Raw genomic sequence first — 21,878 nt, 5'->3', positions numbered from 1 at the left:
GTGCTGGCTGCTGTTTCACCACCCGGGGACTGTCACTTCAACTCTTTAGGCCTCAGTTTCCCTTTCTGCTAAGTGATCATGGCCACATGAACTTTACAGGCCTCTGAAACCCCATTATTGCAGGGTCCCGACTCCCTGCATACACGGAACACAGCAGATCTGCCCAGGCCAGAGAGGGCAACTGGGCTCCACCTCGAGCACATGTTCCTCGAGTGCCATGTGGAGAAAAACCGCAAAACACTCCAACTTCCACAGAAAAAGACTGCTGGGGAGACTGGGCAGACCCTCCCCCCACCCCACGCTCAAAATGCCCAAAAGGTGGGCGTGGCAGGGATCTGCTATTTACTTGTGCTGTTTCCTACGGTGGTTGCGGAAATCCGCCAACCCCTCACGGAATGAAGAGATGAAGACTTGTTTCTCCTTTCTGCAGCCAGCAGGGCCAGCCTCACCCCAGTCGTAGGCTCCCCTCCCCTGTCCTCCCGCAGGCGGACACCCTGGGGCCCGTCTGCTGCTCGCTCAGATCCTCCCTGCTTCCGGCCTCTGTCTCTGCTATGTTCATCCTCTTCGTGTCCTATCTTCCTCCTGGAACTCTGACCCACCCCCCTTCCCACAGCCAAGACACAACTAATTAATCACGACAGGCTCTCTCACCGAGAAAGGCGACCTTCCTCTAAAAAATGTGGTCAGTAAACAATTCTGATCATTTCTCTACTTTGCCTTTTATTATTCTTTCCCTGGTGTCCTCCTCTTCCCCCACCCCCCAGCCAGGGCTTGCAGCTCTCAGATGGATGGCCACAGTGCCGCTAACAGACAGGGGGGTTATTTCACAGACTAGGGCACCAGGCTGTGGTACAGCTGGCAGGAAGAGAAGGGTAATTATAGTGCATCTTGGAGCCACCGGCAATGAATTTCTGCATAAAGGACTAGATTTGCCATGTATTATTTACGCCAGCATCAATTTTCCCAGCTGGCTCTATTTACTGTGCAAATTCTCTCCTGTCTGTTTATGGGCAAGGCCATGGTTCAGCACCTCTGGCTACTCTATTCTGTGGAGGGGCCCTACAGGGCACCATGCATAATAAACAAGTAGCTGGGTTCACCAGGGCCACATTCTCCCTTCCTGTTAAATTAGATCCCTGGGACTGCAGCGAGTTCCCAGTCTCACCTAGTCACGGTGATGTACGCAGGTGCGTGAAACCAAATCAGCAAGAGGGATAAAAGGAAGAACCATTCTTTGGAACCTCACTGGGGGAAACTGAAAAACACGCTTCTGGGGGGAAATCAGGTGGCTCTGGGGCTGAGGGAATTTCCTGTTTGTATTTTTAAGGGCAGGACATAGATAAAGAAGGGCTTTGCTTTTGCAAGGTCACTTCTACCCATAACTCAAAGACAACGCTAGGGGAAAGGGATGTCCATCTTACAGATGGAAAAACAGAGACAAAAAAAAAAAAAAGAGAGAGAGAGAGAGCAGCAGAGGCTTCTGGGCTCAGTCATTGTATGAGAATGGAACGCGGGCACCACGGAGACACAAAGGGTTCTGTCTGGTCTCTAGCAGGTCTCTTCACAGAGGCAAGAGGCCAGGGTGAACTCAGCTCCCATGGAAACATACATGATAGAAACAAGGAAGAAAACCTGGGACTGGCATGAGTTTCTGGGTCCTTCCAACACAGCGTCCTCTCTTGCCACAGAAAGAGAGGCTGAGGAAACGGAGATGTCTCCTCTGCCCAGCCCGAGAGCTTCTCCTACAGTCACAAGTGCTGGGTGACAGTGAACAGCAGCTGCTAGCGTGCACAGAGGTGGGGTGCTTGATGTCCCCGGCTTTTCCCGATCAACAGCACAGTCATATCTGATCTCCCTGGGACGCTGGGCTCTGCTCTGGAGGCCCCCAGGTCCCAATGTCTACCACCTCCTGGAAACCTGTTGGCTGGAAAAAGACAGGAGGGAAGGGTAGGTTTTTGAGTTAAGCAACTGGAGCAGGCAGCCTCTTTGGTTGCTGGGTCTCAGCATCCAAGAATCCCTCTGTGAGACATCTGGGCACACAAACACCCTCAAGGGCCCAGATTCCTGGCTTTCCCCTGCAGCCGGCTCACCAAACGGGGAGATTTGGTCAGACGTGCCCTGCGCCAACTGCCCGATGCTCCTGCTCCTTCCTCAATGTCCAGGAGAATCCGGGTGCTCGGTACAAAGCTCCAGGAGCGTCCAAGGGCAGGTTTGAGATCCCCACTGTCCCTGTCTCGGGTCATGTGGTTGGTTACCTAAGGCAAAAAGCAGCAAAGACTTCCAGATCGATCATGCTGGTATAGAGGTTATCTGTTCCTGCTGCTTCATTCTACAAGTGGGAAAACTGAGGCCCAGCACAGAGAAAGGACTTTCCCCGGGTTCCCTGACAGCGGATCTGGAACTAGAACTCCGGGTCCTCACTAGTGCTCTACTCTTTCTATGAAATTACCACGCATCAGGCTTGACTCCAGCAGAAAGTCATGGGCCATGGGTTTGGGAATAAGCAGCACTGTCTGCACTTCGCTGGAAGGAAGGGAGGGGTGGGCTCGCACCTCCTACACCCCTAACCCAGTGGACAGGCATTTTGAGACTACATCCACCCAGCCCTTGTGGCATCTGTATGTAGAGGGTAGTGGGAGCTTTGAAGGGGAGGTCATAATCTGGTCAGTCAGTTCTCCTCTGCCCAGCATAGCCATAGGTGGGCAACCGGAGCCTCACGGCATCCTCCAGTCTCCCCACAGGCCCCCCCAACCGGGGATAGGGGGCTGTAGTTTGTTCATCACTGAGTCCCCACTGCCTAAGCTAGGGCCAAAAGCAGTTGATCCTACACAGCCTGAAGTCAGGAGAGGGAGGCCCTGGGACTCAACTTAAGAACTAAAAGAGGGGCACCTGGGTGGCTCAGTGGGTTAAAGCCTCTGCCTTCGGCTCGGGTCATGGTCTCCAGGTCCTGGGATTGAGCCCTGCATTAGGCTCTCTGCTCAGCGGGGAGCCTGCTTCCCCCTCTCTCTCTGCCTTCCTCTCTGCCTACTTGTGATCTCTGTCAAATAAATAAAATCTTCAAAAAAAAAAAAAACACAATTAAAAGAACACTGCTTGTGGGTGTACAAATTAGTATAACCTTCCTGGAAATTTGGCGATATCATATCTACACACTTAAAAATATATGTATTTGGGGGGTACCTGAGGGGCTCAGGTGGTTAAGCATCTGTTTTCAGCTCAGAATGTGATCTGAGGGTCCTGGGATTGAGTCCCGCATCAGGCTCTCTGCTCAGTGAGGAGTCTGCTTCTCCTTCTTCCTCTGCCCACCCCCACCCCCCGACTCGTGCACTCTCTCTCTCTCGATCTGGTTCTCTTTCTCTCAAATAAATAAAATATTTTTAAAAATTAAATTAGTTAAAAAATGTGTTTATCCCTAACTCTGCAATTATACTTTTAGGAGTCTGAGAAAATAATACGAAATGTGCAAAGAAATTTGGGTATCAGGGTGTTCACTGGAGTTTTACTTAAACATTTATATATTTATTTTAGAGAGAGAGCGAGTGTGTGAGCAGGGGTGAGGGGTAGAGGGAGAGGGAGAATCTAAAGCTGACTCCCTGCTGAGCATAGAGCCCAATGTGGGGCTCAATCTCATGACCCCAAGATCATGACCTGAGCCGAAATCAAGAGTCTAATGCTTAATCGACTGAGCTGCCAGGCACCCCAGAATTTTACTTAAAATAGAGGAAAACCAGGAGTGCCTGGATACTCAGTTGGTTAAGCATCTGCCTTCAGCTCAGGTCATGATCCCAGGGTCCAGAGATCAAGTCCCACATTAGGCACCCAGTTCAGTGGGGATCCTGCCTCTCCCTCTCCCTCTGCCTGCTGCTCCCCCTGCTTGGGCTCTCTCTCTGTCAAATGAACAAATAAATTCTTTTTTAAAAATTAAAATTAAGAAAATAAAAGAGGAAAACCAGTAACAAACTACAGGCTCACAATCAGGAAACAGACCATTATGGGACACCAGGGGTTGGCAAACTACTCCCGACACACCAACTGTGGCCCCAAAATTATTTCTGAAAGTCAAGTTTGGCTGGAACATAGCCATGCCCTCTGTTTAGGGACAGTCTGTGGTTGTTCTCACGCAACCTTGGCGGAGCAGAGTAGCTGTGACGGAAACCATATGGCCACAAAGCCTTGACTGTTTACTCTCCGGCCCTTTACAGAAAAGTTTGCTGATCCCTGTAACACAGGTATTAAATAAAATATGTAACTGCTAAAAATGGCATTCTTAAAGCATCTATTTAAAGACAGGGAAATGGAATGAGATGAGTTTTTTTTTTTTAAACAAGCTTACAGTTTAATTGGAAAGCTGGTTAAAAGTATATGTATATATGGCAGAAAAAAGGTCCTATGGAGATATATAAAAATATTAATATGTTTTCTGTGGATGTGGAGACTTACTACAAATTTGACTCCTATATTTAACTATTTTTTTTAAAGATTTTACTTATTTATTTGACAGATAGAGATCACAAGTAGGCTGAGAGCCAGGCAGAGAGAGAGAGAGAGAGGTGGAAGCAGGCTCCCTGCTGAGCAGAGAGCCCGATGTGGGGCTCGATCCCAGGACCCTGGGATCATGACCGGAGCCGAAGGCAGAGGCTTTAACCCACTGAGCCACCCCAGTGCCCCTATATTTAACTATTTTTTACCCTATGAGAAGCATACAGACTTTTTAAACAGTGTCCAGTAAGCAGAAAAGTTTACCTTAAAAGCAAAAACATTCCTTTCTATGAAGCACTGGAAAAGGCAAAAGTATTGGGACAGAAACAGGATTAGTGGTTGTCTGGGGCTTGGGGACCTTTTTGGATGACCAAATATTCTAGATCTTGATTGTGCCTTGTAACAAGATGCATACATTAGTATCCATTAGCCAAACTTCATATGAGGAAAAAGTCACTGTGTGTGAATTATTCCTCAATAAACCTGTCTTAGAGTAAGAAGAAAACCAAGACTGTCCCTGACCCCTTGGCTATTTATGTCTGATCTCGTCACAGTCTAGGGTTCTAGATGGCCCAGGGAAGTTGGACTAAGATCCTGTCCTAAAGGACCATATTGGGGGTTAAGCTGGCATTTAAGGAAAGTAAACAGCTGGAACTAGAAATCAAATTCATGTCCCCCCTCCCCTCAGCGAAGCCCAGGGAGCAGAGATAAGACCAGCAAGCTGCCAAGTGCACTTCCTCACCATCACTGCCACGCCAAGGTCCCGGGCCAGGGTCTTCAGCTCTCGAGCCAGCTGCATCATCAAGGCCAAACCTGGAGAAGGAGAAGCAGAGGGCGAGGGCAGCAGGGCACCTGGGATTGGGCTGATCGGGGACTGGATTCCAAAGGTGGGAGGCTAGATGACATCCCAGACCCTGGGCTCTGCCGCACCTCTTACCTTCCCTCTGCTGACCTCCCAGAAGTGGGGAGACCACCGCAGTGACTGAGTCCACAACCACCACCTTCACAGTCGCTGAGGCGCTGCTCACCTGGGGAGGAGCAGATGCCATAAACTAGTTGGCCTCTAGAGAGCGTCCGTTATAGAGCAAGCTTGCTCCTCTATCAGACACGGGCAAGAAATAAGTTCTCCAACCCCAAATAGAACTGTGCAGACCTCATGGAATTTCAGTAAGGTCTTTTCCTCCTCCGTTTGTAGGTATAATGGATTTTACTGAAGACTTGGTTGGACAGAGGGGGTTTAAATCACAGGATATCGCAGATACACCAAAATAATTAAATTTGAAAAATCCCTAATCCAAGTTCTCTGGCCCCAGTCATGAATTTTCTTTCTTTCTTTTCTTTGTTTAAGGTATTTTTAAAGTAATCTCTACACCCAACATGGGGCTTGAACTCACAGCCTCGAGATCAAGAGTCGCATGCAATACCCATGGAGACAGCCAGGCTCCCAGCCCTGAATTATTTTTTTAAGATTTTTTTTTCCCCGAAAGATTTTATTTATCTATTTACTTACTTAGTTATTTATTAGAGAGAGAGAGTGAGCCCATGCATAGCGGAAGGAGAAAGAGAGAGGGAGAAGGACAAGCAGACTCCATACTGAATGCAGAGCCCAACGCGGGGCCCTGTCCCACAACCCTGAGATCACAACCTGAGCTGAAATCAAGAGTTGGATGTTCAACCAACTGAGTCACTTAGGTGTCCCAAGAATTTTTTTAAAAGCAGGCTCTACACCTAGAGTGGAGCCAAATGCAGGGCTTGAACTCAGAACCCTGAGATCAAGACCTGAGGTGAGATCAAGAGTGGGACATTTGGGGTGCTTGGTAACTCAGTTGTTAAACAGTCGGCTCTTGATTTCAGCTCAGGTCATGATCTCGGGGTCCTGGGATCTAGCCCCACATTGGATTCCCTGCTCAGTGGAGATGCTCTGGGATCCTCTGTCTCTCTCTCTCTCCCCCACTGCTCCCCCCAATTGTTCTCTCTTGCACACTCTCTCTCACAAATAAATAAATCTTAAAACAACAACAACAACAAAAAGGAGTGGGATACTTAACCAACTGAGCCACCCAGGCACCCTCAGTCCTGAATTTGCTTAGCAGCCATCTCTCTCATGGCCAGCCTCCCCCACCATCATCTTGCCAGGCTCCTCCTCTCCCTCTTCTGCTTATTTCCCTAAATTTCCAACTTTCTGTGCTGAAGGGGTTAGTCTTCTCTTTACTTCAGTCTCCTTCTAGATCATGCCTCTAGGGCCTCATCTTCTGCATTTCAAGCAGTTCCAAATACAGATTATATAGACAGCCAGCTGTTAAATCCACCATCTTTTTCTCCACACACGCATAAGCATCGTCCTAGTTTCTTGTACCTAATCTCCCTTACTCTTTTATTACCCAAGTAATTTGCTGTTTCTGTTTCCACAACTTTCTTTTCACTTCATACTGGCCAGATCTTGGATATTCAGCATTATCTGGTCTTTTGCATGTTTTCCTTCATCGTCCAGTTACTGACTCTCAACCATCCGTTCGTCTAGGAGAGGATGGCCGAAAGGAAGAGAAGCTAAAACTGAAATCAGCTTAGCTCTTCCTCAGTCTGGGAGAGCAGGTTAAAATCTCTGGCTAAAATGCGGACAGCTAGCCTTTCACTGCTGGTAACTATGGAGCTATCAGGTCATCCGTGGAGGACAGACCCTAAAGTGGCCCCTTGACCTCCACCTCCAGGTGTTTGAGCCCTTGTGTAATCCCCTCCTCCACCTGCGGGTGAGTCCTGTGGTTGGCTTCTGACTAATACAGTGTCAGAGGTGCTGGACTGTCTTGATGAGTCTATGCATCATGGCAAAGGATATTGCTCCCAAGATTACATTATGTAACATGAAACTACATGTTCCATTTTGCTCTCACTTATTTTTTAATCTAAGTTATTTGAGGGAGAAGGAAAGAGAGTGGGAGCATAAGTGAGGGGAGGAGCAAAGGGAGTGGGAGAAACAGACTCCCCAAGGAGCACAGAGCCCAATGAGGGGCTCGATCCCAGGACCCTGAGATCACGACCTGAGCTGAAGTCAGAGACTTAACCGACTGGGTCACCCACGCACCCCTTGCACTCATTCTTATGCTGTTTTGGTGAAGCAAGTGGGCATGCTGTGAACTGCCTATGGAAAGGGCCACAGGGCAGAGAACAGTGGGAGCCTGGACAACTTCCAGCAAGACACTGAACCAACTAGAAATGAGTCCTAGTGACAACTCCAGTGAACTGGTATGCGGATTCTTCCCCAGTTGTGTCTTCAAATAAGAGCACAGTCCAGGGCACCAATGTGGCTCAGTCAGTTAAGCATGTCCCTTCAGCTCAGGTCATGATCCTGGGGTCCTAGAATCAAGTCCTGCATTGGGATCCCTGCTTAGCAGGGAGTCTGCTTCTCCCTCTCTCTCTACCCCACCCCTCTGCTCACACTCTTGCTCTCTCTCAAATAAATAAATAAAATATTTTTAAAAATCTTTTAAGAAGGGGCACCTGGGTTCCTCACCCATTGAGCATCTGCCTTTGGCTCAGGTCATAATCCCAGGGTCCTGGGATCGAGCCCCGCCATTGGGCTCCCTGCTTGGCGGGAAGTCTGCTTCTCCCTCTCCCATTTCTGTTCCCTTTCTCGCTGTGGCTCTCTGTCAAATAAATAAATAAAATCTTAAAAAAAATTTTTTTTTTAAAAAGAACATAGCCTGGTTGCCATCTTGATTACAGACTATTGAGATCCTAAGCAGAAGCCCCAGCTAAGCCATGCCCAGACTCATGACCCATGGAAACTATGAGGTAATAAGTGTGTTAAGTCATTATGTTTGTGATAACTTGTTATGCAATAATAGAATATATACTATTCTAATGGTCTTCCAGTAAAAAAAAAAAAAAAAAAACACAAGTCATTTGACCTGGGAGTTGAGAGATTTGGTTCTTATCCTAATTTTGCAGTGACTTTGAGCAACTTACTAAATTTCTCTGGTCCTCATTCTCCTCATCCCCAGAAATGAGAGAGTTGGATTAGATCAGGGCTACTTGACTTCATGTCTCAACACACATGGGTCATAATAAGCTACTGCTCCTACGGCAAGTTTCTGTTCAACTATTAAGTGTTCCAAAGTTTGTAAAAATCATTACTTTACATACCACCCCAGGTATGCCCATAGAACATGTGACCCTTTGGGGTCAGAGAAAGTTTAACATGAATTGAACTATTCTAAGACGTCTTTCTTTTCTTTTCTTTTCTTTTAATTTTTTTTAAAGGTTTTATTTATTTATTTGACAGAGATTGAGAGAGAGAGAGACAGAGATCACAAGCAGGCAGAGAGGCAGGCAGAGGCAGAGAGAGAAGCAGGCTCCCCGCCGAGCAAGGAGCCCGATGCGGGGCTCGATCCCAGGACCCTGATCATGACCTGAGCTGAAGGCAGCGGCTTAACCCACTGAGCCACCCAGGCGCCCCTTTTTTTAAAATTTTTATTTATTTATTTGACAGACAGAGATCACAAAAGTAGGCAGAGAGGCAGGCAGAGAGAGGGGAAGGGAAGCAGGCTCCCTGCTGAGCAGAGAGCCCGATGCAGGGCTCAATCCCAGGACCCTGAGATCATGACCCGAGCCGAAGGCAGAGGCTCTAACACTGAGCCACCTAGGCGCCCCTCCAAGATGTCTTTCTAAATCTAACAGCCTATAAATCAGTGCACCAAATCCTGTCTAGGCAGCCAGCAGGTATAAGGTGGTACCAACCCAAATGCTACTCTAAGCCCCTCTTCTTTGTTAACAGGATTCTGGATGTGTTCAGGTAGAGGGCAGAAATCTGACATCATAGGGCGCCTGGGTGGCTCAGTGGGTTAAGCCGCTGCCTTCGGCTCAGGTCATGATCTCAGGGTCCTGGGATCGAGTCCCGCATCGGGCTCTCTGCTCGGCAGGGGGCCTGCTTCCCTTCCTCTCTCTCTGTGATCTCTTCCCTTCCTCTCTCCTACTGTGATCTCTCTCTGTCAAATAAATAAATAAAATCTTTAAAAAAAAAAAAGAAAAAGAAATCTGACATCATAGAAGGTGGGCCCAACCCCTAGTCTAAGATACACACAAAACTCCGTTTTGGCCAACAAGACGTAAGGCTAAGTCTACTAGTGGGTTCTGGAGAAAAATTTTTCTTTCCTGATAAAACAGAAGAAGGCAGAAAAAGAGGGCATCTATTACTCCCCAAATATGGGTGTTGATGTGGGAAGACATGATGCCTACAGCTATAGCAGCCATTTAGCAGTTATGAGGGGGAAGAGCAAGAGAATCAGACATACCAGCCTAGAGCCCTGAATCCACGGACTTGCCCACTCCAGTTCCGTGGTATCAGGTAATTAAATGTCCTCAAGGTTCAAGTGCCTGTCACACAGCCTCTCTTACTTGCAGCTGAAAGTAATCCTTGCTGATCCAGGGAGGATGAATGCAGAAATGAATATGACTTGATCCTTGCATCAAGGGTCTTACTGTTCAGTGGGGATGGGCAGGAAAACAGTGAGGCACTCAGGAATGGATTAAGCACACGGGAATCCCACCCTGGCAGTGGCAGGCACAGCTGGAGTCACCAGATGGCACAATCTGCTTTGCCAGTCTGTCCTAGGCCACCTGCCCCTGGCAGATAGCCTCCCGCAAGCTAGGTGAAGCAGGGAGGGGCAGAACAACAGGCTCACCTGCTGGGACACGGTGCCTCGGAAGTCCTGCAGCACAGCCAACATCTGGAAGACGTCAAACACACGCACCACCTGGATCTTCTGGAGGGCTCCTGCCTAAGGGTGTGGCAAGGTGAAGAAGGGGCTTTGGATAAGAGAGAGCAGGGGCTCAAGCAAGATAAAGAGGGATTTTTTTTATATAAATTTTTTTTAAAGAGATTTTATTTATTTGACAAAGAGAGATGACAAGCAGGCAGAGAGGCAGGCAGAGAGAGAGGAGGAAGCAGGCTCCCTGCTGAGCAGAGAGCCCAATACGGGACTCGATCCCAGGACCCTGAGATCATGATCTGAGTCGAAGGCAGTGGCTTAACCCACTGAGCCACCTAGGCACCCCGATAAAGAGGGATTTTAAAGCTGAACAAGAAACCTAGACATAAGGACTCCAGTCCAAGCTAGCAAATGGGCTTTGTCTCCTGGGCCGGTTCTCATGGTGGTGGTTGCCTGGGTACCGCACTGTAAAGCCAAGTCAGAGTTCAGGCTCAAGGTATGGCAGGTCTGGTTAGGAATGTCTGCCATGCAAGAAATGGGAAGGAAACACAGATGCTGTGTGCTTGCCAGCCCTGAATTAGGGGGTGCAAGGAGCTGGGTCACTTGGAAGATCGGTGTGGGGACCATCAATGCTGGGATAATGTCCTAACAGGACACTTGAAGAATACAGGAAGAATGAATAGAACAGCATGGTTTCAAAGCCAGAAATGACTGTTCGTCCAAATGCCCAAAATTCAGGCAACATAAGGGATAATGAGGTCTTTCTGTATTGGAGCCTTTAAGAAACTCAAACCTCCTGCTCTCACCTGCTCCTCCTCGTCTGGGGTTCTAGCCTGAAGTAGCTGGAGGAGTCGGGAGGCTGTCAGTCCTCCATTGGAATCAATGTACATAACATTCTGCTGCAGGCTGTAGGCCACATTTGCAGCCACACGAAGACACACCTGAAGAGATGAGGCATTGGGAGAATGTGAGTCCCCAAAGAGGGCCCAGAATGGGATTTCCCCCCACCAAATCCTGTCCAGATCCCACTGACACGAATGGGCCAAGCTCAAGTTCAAGCCCCACTCCTCACCACCTATCTTCTCTCTGAATCACAAGTACATTGGCAGAAGCTCCCCCAAGGATCCGGAGCCATGCACCCACCTTCCCACCTCCCCCATCCCCACGTCCTCCTGGCTGCTGGCTGCCCACGTACCTGGGTTTTGCCACTACCTGGGCCTCCTACAATCTCAGTCACTTCTCCAGTGTAGAGACCAGCATCAAGCAGTTTGTCCAGGCTGGTGAAAGAGAAGGAATAGAATCAACCCAGCAGACTGGAGGGAACAGAGGGGAATAGGAAGCAAGGAGGAAAAGCAAGATGTTGCTTCCCAAGCCTGGGTTCTGTCCAGAGATGGTCTGAACATCCCTAGGGAAAGAGGGCACAGGTACAAGCTCTGCCTTGGGCCCCTCCTCATGCATTCGCTCTCAGCCCGAAGATCACTCTGCTCTCCACAGAGGTCTCTGCCATCCCAGCAAAGGGTCCTCTTTCCATTCTGGATCTTAATCCCTTACGGGTTTCCTTGATAGCATTTCCCATAATTTGTCATTATTTATTTGTTATGATATTTACTTATTAAAGATCTTTACTTATTTGAGAGAGAAAAAGAGATAGCGAGAGATGGAGTTGGGGGGTGGAGTGTGGAGAGAAGCAGACACCCAAAGAGCCGGGAGCCCACTGTGGGGGCTCAATCCCAGGACCCTGGAATCATGACCCAAGGCAAAGGCAGACACTTAACCTACTGAGCCACCCAGGTGCCCCTGTCATTTTTTAAATTTTGAAATAATTATACATTCATAGGAAGTCGCCAAAAAAAAAAAAAATTGTACAGGGAGGTCTCATGTACCCTTCCCCTCCCTTTCCTTAATGGTGACCTCTTGTACTGCACAACATCGCAAGCCAACCACAGTGCAATCAACAGAGCTTATCCAGACTTCCCGTGTTCCATGTATGTGTGTATGTGTACGGTTCTAAGCAATCTTTTTCTTTTTTTAAGATTTTATTTATTTATTTGACACAGAGAGATCACAAGTAGGCAGAGAGGCGGGGGAACCGGGGCTCGATCCCAAGACCCTGAGATCATGACCTAAGCCAAAGGCAGAGGCTTAACCAACTGAGCCACGCAGGCACCCCAGTTCTATGCAATCTTATCACACATGTATGTTCATGCAAACAGAGTATTTCCATCACTACATGTCTCCCCTGCCCACCCTGCTATAGCCACACACCCCCCATCCCACCCTGAGTCCCTGGCAACCACCCATCTGTTCTCTACCTCTGTCATGATGTTATTTCAAGAATGTTACGTGCATAGAACCACACTGCATGTAGCCGTTGTGGCTGGCTTCTTTCGCTCAGCATCTTGAGATCTGTCCAAGTTGCTGTATCCCTAGCTGTTGTTTTTTATTGCTGAGAAGAAGCCCATGGTACAGACACACCAAGTTTATTTAACCATTCACTCACAGAAGTCTGTTTAGGCTGCTTCCAGGTTGGGGCAATTGTGAATCAAATGGCTATGACCATTTGTGTACAGGTTTTTGTGTAAACCTCTTTTTATTTCTCTAGAATAAATGCCTAAGGGGCGCCTGAGTGGCTGAGTGGGTTAAGCCTCTGACTTCGGCTCAGGTCATGGTCTCGGGGTCCTGGGATGGAGCCCTGCATCGTGCTCTCTGCTCAGCAGGGAGCATGCTTCCCTTCCTCTTCCTCTGCCTGCCTCTCTGCCTACTTGTGATCTCTGTCTGTCAAATAAATAAATAAAATCTTTAAAAAAAAAAAATCTTTTAAATAAATAAATAAATGTCTAAGAATACAACTGCCAGGGGGCACCTGGCTGGCTCAGTCATTGGGGCCTGGGTCTCTCGATCTCAGGGTTGGAAGTTTGAACCCCATGTTGGGTGTAGAGATTACTTAAAAATAAAATATTTGGGCGCCTGGGTGGTTCTGTGGGTTAAGCCGCTGCCTTCAGCTCAGGTCATGATCTCAGGGTCCTGGGATCGAGTCCCGCATCGGGCTCTCTGCTCAGCAGGGAGCCTGCTTCCTCCTCTCTCTCTGCCTACGTGTGATCTCTCTCTGTCAAATAAATAAGTAAAATCTTTAAAAAAAAAAAAAAAAGAAAAAAATATTTAAGGGGTGTCTGGGTGGCTCAGTCAATTAAGTGTCCAACTCTTGATTTTGGCTCAGGTCATGACCTCATGTTTGTCAGACTGAGCCCAGCATAGGGCTCCACGTTGGGTACGGAATCTGTTTAAGATTCTCTCTCCCTGGGTTCCTGGGTGGCTAGGTCGGTTAAGCATCTGCCTTCAGCTCAGGTCATGATCTTGGGGCCCTGGTATTTAGCCCCACATAGGGCTCCCTGCTCTGTGGGGAGCCTGCTTCTCCCTCTCCCTCTGCCAGTCTCCTGGCTTGTGCTGTCTTTCTCTGTGTCAAATGGATAAATAAAATCTTAAAAACAAACAAAAAAAAAAAGATTCTCTTTCCCTGTGCGCCTCTCCCCATCTCTATAAACTAAAAAAACAAAAAACACAACTGTTGGGTTGTACAGTAAGCACATGTTAATTTTCATTTCTTTTTTTAAAATTTAAATTCAATTAATTAACATGTAATGTAATACTTGTCTCAGGGGTACAGGTCTGTGATTCATCAGTTGTATATAATACCCAGTGTTCATTACAACACATACCCTCCTCGATGTCCATCACCCTGTTACCCCATTCCCTTCCCCACCCTCCTCCAGCAACCCTCAGTTCGTTTCCTATGACTAAGAGTCTCTCATGGTTTGTCTCCCTGTCTGGTTTCATCTTGTCTTATTTCTTCCTCTCCTCCCCTATGTTCCTCTGCCTGGTTTCTTAAATTCCACATATCAGTGAGATCATATAATTGTCTTTCCCTGGTTGACTTATTTCTCTTAGCATAACATCCTCCAGTTCCATTCACATCACTAAAATGGCAAGATGCCATTTTTTTTGATGGCTGCAGCACATGTTAATTTTATAAGAAACTATGAACTACTTCCCTGAGTGGCTATGCCATGTTACTATCCCACTAGCAATGAATGAGTAATCCAGTTTCTCCACATCCTTACCACCATTTAGTCTTGTCACCATTTTTTGGTATGTCTGTTCTGGTAGGTATGTAGTAATATATCTCATGCTTTTTTTTTTTTTTTTTTAAGATTTTATTTATTTGACAAAGAGACAGATCACAAGTAGGCAGAGAGGCAGGCAGAGAGAGAGGAAGGGAAGCAGGCCACCTGATGAGCAGAGAGCCCGATGCGGGACTAGATCCCATGACCCTGAGACCATAACCTGAGCCAAAGGCAGAGGCTTAACCCACTGAGCCACCCAGGTGCCCCTATCTCATGCTTTTTAAAAAAAGATTTTATTTATTCACTTTATTTTTGAGATTTTATTTATTTATAAAGATTTTATTTATTTATTTGACAGAGAGAGACATAGAGCAGGAACACAAGCAGGCGGAGTGGGAGAAGAAGCAGCAGGCTTCCCGATGAACAGGGAGCCTGATGCAGGGCTCCATCCCATCATGACCTGAGCAGAAGGACAACACTTAACGACTGAGCCACCTAGGCAACCCATGAGATTTTACTTATTTATCTGACAGAGAGATAGCGAGAGAGGGAACACAAGCAAGGGAAGTGCGAGGGGGATAAGCACATTCTGCACTGAGCAGGGAGCCTGACGTAGGGCTCAATCCCAGGACCCTGGGATCATGACCTGAACCGAAGGCAGATGCTTAATCAACTGAGCCACCCAGGTGCCCCTTAAGAATTCTATATTCTAGATGGAGGTCCTTTGTGTCTTGCAAATATTTTCCCCACTCTACAGCTTGTCTTTTTCTCTTTTGCAGAGCAAAAGTTTTAATTCTGAGTTCATCCTTAATTTTATTTTTTGATTAAAAATTTTATCTATATTAATGACACTTTGGTGTCAAGTCTAAGAACCCTTCACTTAGCCCTAGTTCTCAAAGATTTTCTTCCTTTTATTCTAAAAGCTTGACAGTTTTAGGGTGCCTGCCTGGCTCAGCTTGAGGAGCATGTAACTTGATCTCAGGGTTGTGAGTTTGAGCCCCACATTAGGTATAAAGATTAAGATCTTTTTTTTTTTCTTTTTAAGATTACTTAAGATCTTAAAAAAAAATTCAGTTGGACGTATTTGTAGGTCTATTGCTAGGTTCTTTATGTGACTCTGCTGATTTATTTCTCTTTCACTTGGCCGATATCATATCTATCTTGATTACTTCTTTATAGTAAGAATGTTTGGCAGACTGAGTCCTCCAACTTTATTCTTTTTCAAAAATGTTTTAGCAATTCAAGGTCATTGGCTTTTTTCCATGTAATTATTAGGATAAACCTTACATTCACCAAAAAAAAAAAAAAAAAAAAAAAAAAGTCTGCTGGGACTTTGGTAGGTACTACATTACATTTATAGGGCAATTTGGGGAGAATTGACATCTTTACTATGCTGAGTCTTTCAATCCATGAATACAGTTTGTCTCTCCATTTATTTGGGTCGTCTTTGATTTCTTTCATCAGCAAGTTTTAATTTTCATCACACAGCTCCTATACCTGCTCTGTTAGATTTAGACCTAAGTACTTCATTTTCTTCAGAGCAACTGTAAATGGTATTATGTTTTAATTTCCATTTCCACAAGTTTGTTTTGAGTATATAGAAACGCAATTGATTTTTATGTGCTGATCTTGTATCCTGCGGCCATGCTGAATTCACTCCGTTCTGGAGGTTGGTGATTATTTTCTATGTGCTTGTTTTTGTCTCTCTACACATTTGGCCCAGTGCACCCAGGAGCAAGGACATTGGCCCAATGCTAGAAACACAGGGGAGACACAATAAATGTTCCTAGAGAAACAAGTGGTAGAACAGTATTTGTTAGTATTAGTTATTTGGTTCCTATATTGTCGACATTCTGGCCGTGGAAGCCTTCGGGTAAAGACAAGACACAGCCAATTCCGAATCCATGTTCTGTCCTCCAACCATCACAAAAGAAACGGGCCACTAACCACACTGCACTCCCCACCCAAATGTGGGCTGAAGCGGTTTCCCCTAAACCACACCCCATTACCAACAGCTCTGCGTCCTGGCCTCACGCATCCTTTCTCCAGCCCTGCAAACAGCTTCATGGGGTCTAGTACCCTAAACGGTTCTTGAAGACCTCCCAAGACCCTTCTGTGCCAAGCAGCACCTTGGGAATTGATTCCAATTTTGAGGACCCCATGATTCTAAGCACAGGTCCCTGCCAGTCAAATCGTTCCTGTCACCACTCCAGGGCTGTGGCTTCTCCTCTTGGGATCAGACAATCCCTACCTCCAGCACAGCAGGGGTTCTCCTGGTGTGGTTCCCCAGACCAGCAGCAGCAGCACTAGGAACTGGCATGAAATGCAAACTCTCACCCACCTCCCATGCCCCCCACATCAGAAACTGGAGAATGCAGGAGTTTCAACAAGGCCTCTAGGTGGTATGGATGCGTTTCCACATTTGAAAACCACTAGGCTAGACTCGTGATTCTCGATCCTGCCTGCATATTAAAATCAGAAGAGCAGTTTTGAAAAAGAAGCTTGTATTAGCGGTTCCCAAACCTGTGTGCACACTGGAATCATGGGGAACTTCAAACACTACTGATCCCTGTGTCCCATCCCCAGAGAATGTGATTTAATTGGTCTGTAGGAGGCATAACCTTTGAGGATGTTAAAAGATTCCCCAAATGATTCTTTTTTTTTTAAGATTTTATTTTATTTTAAGATTTCATTTATTTATTTGTGGGAGGAGGAGCAGACTTCCCCCAGAGGAGGAAGCCTGACTCAGGACTCAATCCCAGGACCCCAGGATCGTGACCTGAGGTGAAGGCAGATGCTTAACCAAGGCAGTGAGCCACCCAAGTGCCACTATGATTTTTTTTTTCCTAAGATTTTATTTTTAAGTAATCTCTACATCCAGCATGGGGCTTGAACTCACAGCCCCCAAATCAAGAGTCACACACTCTACTGACTGAGCCAGGCAGACACCCTTCCCCGAGTGATTCCATTGTGTGGACAAGTTTGGGAACCAACGGCCTAGAGCAATAAAGTCAGAATGGGTGGGACCTAGGCATAAATATTTCTTAACCTCCCAGATGATTCTAATGTGTAGCCTGGCCTAACCCACTGGCGTTGACTCTCCAAACAAAAATCGACCTCATTCTTGACTGTGAGGACGCTGCAGAAGGAATTCCCAAATCCCCCTCAGCCAGCTTCTCACCTGTATTCCTGTCACTTCTCCTACTGCCCAGAGGACCATTATCGATCACCTCTAACTCAGTGGAGAGACAACCCCTCCTGCCCCCCGCCCCTCCTGCCCCCCGCCCCACCTGCCTTGTGCAGCAAAACCACACCCGGGTCTTACCACCTGCTTTGAATACAACCGATTTCTGGGACTGATCCTTTGGAATTGGCTTTTAGGTTTTTTTTGGGGGGGGGGGCATTCATTCCAACATAGCCTAAATACTCCCTATTTCCTGAAGGCCTTCCTCTAAAATGAGGGAGATACAGGAGCACCTGGGTTTCTCAACTGGTTGAGCATCTGCCTTTGCCTCATGTCAAGATCCCAGGGTCCCGGGATGGAGCCCTACGTCGGGCTCCTTGCTCAGTGCGGAAGCCTGCTTCTCCCCTTCTCTCCGTCTGCAGCTCTCCCTGCTTGTGCTCACTCTCTCTCTCTGTGTCAAATAAATAAATAAAATATAAAAGAAAGAAAGAAGAAGGAAAGAAGGAAGGAAGGAAGAAGGCAGGCAGGCAGGCAGGCGTTTAAAAAAATAAGTAAATAAAATGAGGGAGATACGGAGATGAACGAGACATAGCTCAAGCCCTCACAGAACCACTTCTCTCCACCCGTCGATACAACTTCCTGCAAGGTACACTTCATGCTCTAGGGTCCCTGTAAAGACTCACAGTGCACACCAGGCTCTGAGATGGCCCACTACAAAAAAGCTCGTTTACTTTGAGTGAATGAAGTATTTCTCAAATGTCTATGTAACTCCCTACCTAACTTTCAAAAAAGTTACATCTGTCCAGTGTCCACGGAACACTGAGCGCCTGGCTGGAAACCTAGAGCCTCATCTGACTCTTCACACCTACGTCCCACCAGCTAGTAAGGCCTTCCACACCTCTTCTACACCTCTCCTGCATGTTACCTGCCCTGGGTCGGACTCTCAGCCCCCAGCACTGCCATCTCCCCCGCAGGCCTCCCCCGTCCAGTCCGCCCTGCACACCTCTGCCCTGTGCCGACAGCTCCCTGCGCATTCCAGCCTCCCACTAGGAGAGGGGCAACAGGGCAGGCGAGGCAGAGTCGGGAGCATGACAGATATAACCCCAAGCGCCTGGCCTCCCACTTACTAGCCAAGAGAAATTAAACAAGCACTTAACCTGAGCCTCAGTTTCCTCATCTTACCAATCGCTGAGTCTGACTGTAACTCGCTCATCGGTGGCGGTGGAGGGAAAAAAAATGAAATCATGTGCTGCGAAGCGCGAGCTCAGGGCCAGGTTCTTCGTAGGCGCTCGGAGAGGGCCTGCCTCCCCCACAGAGCTTTCTGGAACCACTCTGATTTCCCTTGCATTGACCCACTGTGGCCGCAATGCTGCCCATTTACCCCTGGACTGCTCCCTAAGTGCTTCCTCTGCCTATGTCAGTTTTCATAAGCTCGCCAAGCCCCCGGGACAGGTCTGCTTCCGGTTTATCAGTCCCTCCTTCTGCTGCCACCACACACGCTTCCACCCCTCTCCTGCTCACCTGCTCTTTTTTTTTTTTTTTTTTTTTAAGATTTTATTTACTTACATGACAGAAAGAGAGATCACAAGTAGGCAGAGAGGCAGGAAGAGAGAGGGGGAAGCAGGCTCCCTGCCAACAAAGAGCCCCATGCGGGGCTTGATCCCAGGACCCTGAGACCATGACCTGAGCCGAAAGCAGAGGCTTAACCCACTGAGCCACCCAGGCGCCCTTCACCTGCTCTTCTTTCTACCCGCTAGACCCCACGCTCATGAAGCTCAGGAACTGTGCCAGACTCGTACACCCATCATGTGCACATATGTGGCACCTAGTAGACATAGGGTATGCTTGATGGGGTAAGACCCAGCCCCCCACCCGGGAGAAGCAAGCCCCATGCTGCGTGAACCTTGCCAGGAGAGCGTGTCAGGGGAACAGCAAGGGCCAAACCAATCCAGGGACCTTGCTCGTGGCAGAGTTCCTCATCAACTTCCGCACACACAGGCTAGGAAAGAGGTCAGACTTCCTTGGCGGGAAACTGGCTGTTGTCTTCCAATGCTTTCCCTCTCCCAACAACACAGCAGAATCGAAGTCCTCCCCCATGAAAACTCTCTTGGCCCCTCTTGCTCCCAAGTGTGGGGAATGCACCCAGTTCTGATTGAGTGTCCCAGGGCTGCTCCCCACCGCACTCCTCGCCCCTCCAACCTCTTGGGCTAAACTCAAGTTTGGTTAATAATCACTAACACGCAGGGTCACTGAGGAGATTATATAACTTAATGTCCGTGGCCGGTACCCAGGAGGCACTCGGTGTGTTATCAGTCCTGCCACGTTCTCCTGCCCTGTCCTTAAGTGAAGTGGGAGGCAGGGCCAGACCAGAGTTGTTCTGATCTCTTGAATAATAATGAAATACTGACATCTTGTGTTATAGAATAGTGGTTCTCCATCAAAGCAACTTTGCTTGGGTTCATCTGGCAACACCTGAAGATGTTTTTGGTTGTCACAACATGGGGAGAAGACAGGTACAACTGAAGTCTTAGTCAACACGGGCCAGGGATGTGGCCATAAACCCTATAATGCACAGGACAGACCCCCTTACTCTCACCCCAACCAAGTAATTACAAATCCCAAAATGTTAGAGGAGTGTGAAGTGGAGAAACGCTATTATAGGGTAAGAGAACTCAGAAGTCCTGACCATTGGTCCATGCTGCCCCCACCACTGCTTGAAAACACTGCTCTCTCTAGATTCAGGCATAGGCGGCCACAGTGGAGGCAGTCCTGTCCTCCAGCCTCTCACCTTCCTCTCCAAGTACACATACAAACCTTTGGATGCCAGTGGACAGGATGGCAGTGGAAGTCTTCAGTTCCTCGTACAGATCAGCGCCATTGCAGGGGAAGGCTGAGAATTGGGCCAGCAATACCCTTCTCAGGGCAACCAGGGCCTGCGGAAGGGGCAGGGGCAACTCAGGGTTGGGTCGGGGACGCTTCTCAGCAACGGCCGGCCAGAGGGGGGGGCATCCCAGGGTCTCATACGCTCCCCCACCTTACTTATCAACCTAGGGGAACCCTTGGCTCCTTTGGCTCGCGGGGGTGAGCATCTGGACTCACCCAGCTTTGGAGCGCGGAGATGGGCAGCTCACCTTGTAAGACAAGGCACATTTCTGGGCTACGTCCTCTAGGTCTGCGGAAACCAGGTCCACCACTGAAAACAAGACCCAAGCGGCTGACTGGTAGGAAGGGAGGCCCGCGCTTTCCACACTTGGGCTTATTGGCTACCTACAGTGGAGTGACGGTTCTACCTCGGGACAGGACGTCCCAGGCGGCCTCGGTAACAGCACAGAGACGCGGGGTCCGGCGAGGCGCCCAGCACCTGGGTAGGGGTTCTGCCCTCCCCGGGGGGCTCGGATGGCCCTCCTCCCGCCTTCCCGCCTCTCCCGAGAAGTGCGGGACAGAGCGCGGAGGGGACGGCCCCTCCCGGGTCAGCCGGTGCGGGACACGCCCCGTCCGCAAGGGGCCCAGCTGGGTGGCGCGCACGCGGTCACCTGTCCTGATCCCGCGGGTCCTCAGTTGCCCGACCGTGTCCTGGGTGAGGCCCGGGCACAGCCCGGCCCTGAGCACGCCCATGTTCCCTGGGGGCCCCCGGGTCGCCGCGTTCGGGGATGCTTGTCCTGGGGGTATCCGCCGGGCTCTCTCCTCACGCCCCGTGACGCCTCTTTCCGGAGGTGCCGCGGGGGGCGGTGAGGAGGGGGCGGCCCCCGCCGATTCTCTGTGCCTCCGCCCCGCCGCGCTTCCGCCTTCCGGGCGCCAAGGACTGGCCTGCAGCGCCATCTGCTGGCCGCGTGGCGATAGGGCGGCTGGGGCGGAGCCGCGCGCGGGCACGAGCCACGCCACGCCCCCCGCCTTTTGCAGCCGGTGTCCCTTAGCGCCCAGCTCCTGGCCCGCCTCGCCGGGCACAAGGCGCCCGCAGCCGCCTTCCCCTGCCTCCCCGGGCGCGCGCCGACACCGTGTTGCGCGCCTCTCCGCGTACGCTTCTGTTCTAAATGCTGGGCGGGAGAGGTCGACCAGACGAAACATCGGTGCGCTGCGGCACCTACCTGTTAGGGACGAGGATAGAGGAGAGGAATCAAAGATACCGGGTAATTACAGATTGGATGGCAGGTGCTAAGAAGCAGCAGACCGCAGAGAGGGCATCTGCGTCTCTATTTTCGGAGAAAAGAAACAACATTATTTTTTGGATGATTGGCAACAACAAAAGCCCTGTTGATTTGGAACATAAAAAAAATATGATTTGGCATTGTTAGATGTCCTTTGCTTTGCCACGTCCTCTGTAGGACATAACACAACTTTGCAGGGTTACCTCCTCACGATCCAGCGAGGCCGGTGCTGGTTTGCCCCCAT

General features: G+C 48.8%; 1 protein-coding gene across 2 annotated transcripts; it reads right to left on the bottom strand.

The window, feature by feature from the left end:
- Nucleotides 1–700: 700 nt before the first annotated feature.
- RAD51D (RAD51 paralog D) lies at nucleotides 701–21,302 on the bottom strand. 2 transcript variants are annotated; one of them, XM_059148564.1, is made up of 10 exons: nucleotides 21,023–21,302; nucleotides 20,621–20,682; nucleotides 20,304–20,422; nucleotides 11,380–11,461; nucleotides 10,991–11,125; nucleotides 10,158–10,253; nucleotides 5,417–5,507; nucleotides 5,222–5,292; nucleotides 2,091–2,255; nucleotides 701–1,924 (listed from the first exon to the last, which is right to left on the bottom strand). In XM_059148564.1, the coding sequence occupies exons 1-10, from the start codon at nucleotides 21,102–21,104 to the stop codon at nucleotides 1,841–1,843; spliced, it is 987 nt and encodes a 328-aa protein (XP_059004547.1). In that variant the 5' UTR covers nucleotides 21,105–21,302; the 3' UTR covers nucleotides 701–1,840. The 2 variants fall into 2 exon arrangements, with proteins under 2 accessions (XP_059004547.1, XP_059004548.1); XM_059148565.1 differs by having other exon boundaries at nucleotides 20,589–20,682; nucleotides 21,023–21,158.
- Between the last annotated feature and the right edge of the window lie 576 nt (nucleotides 21,303–21,878).

This window comes from Mustela lutreola, chromosome 15 (assembly GCF_030435805.1).
Source record: "Mustela lutreola isolate mMusLut2 chromosome 15, mMusLut2.pri, whole genome shotgun sequence".
NCBI lineage: Eukaryota > Metazoa > Chordata > Mammalia > Carnivora > Mustelidae > Mustela > Mustela lutreola.
The sequence above is the reverse complement of the archived record's forward strand: the minus strand, read 5'-3'. Positions and strand labels throughout refer to the sequence as shown.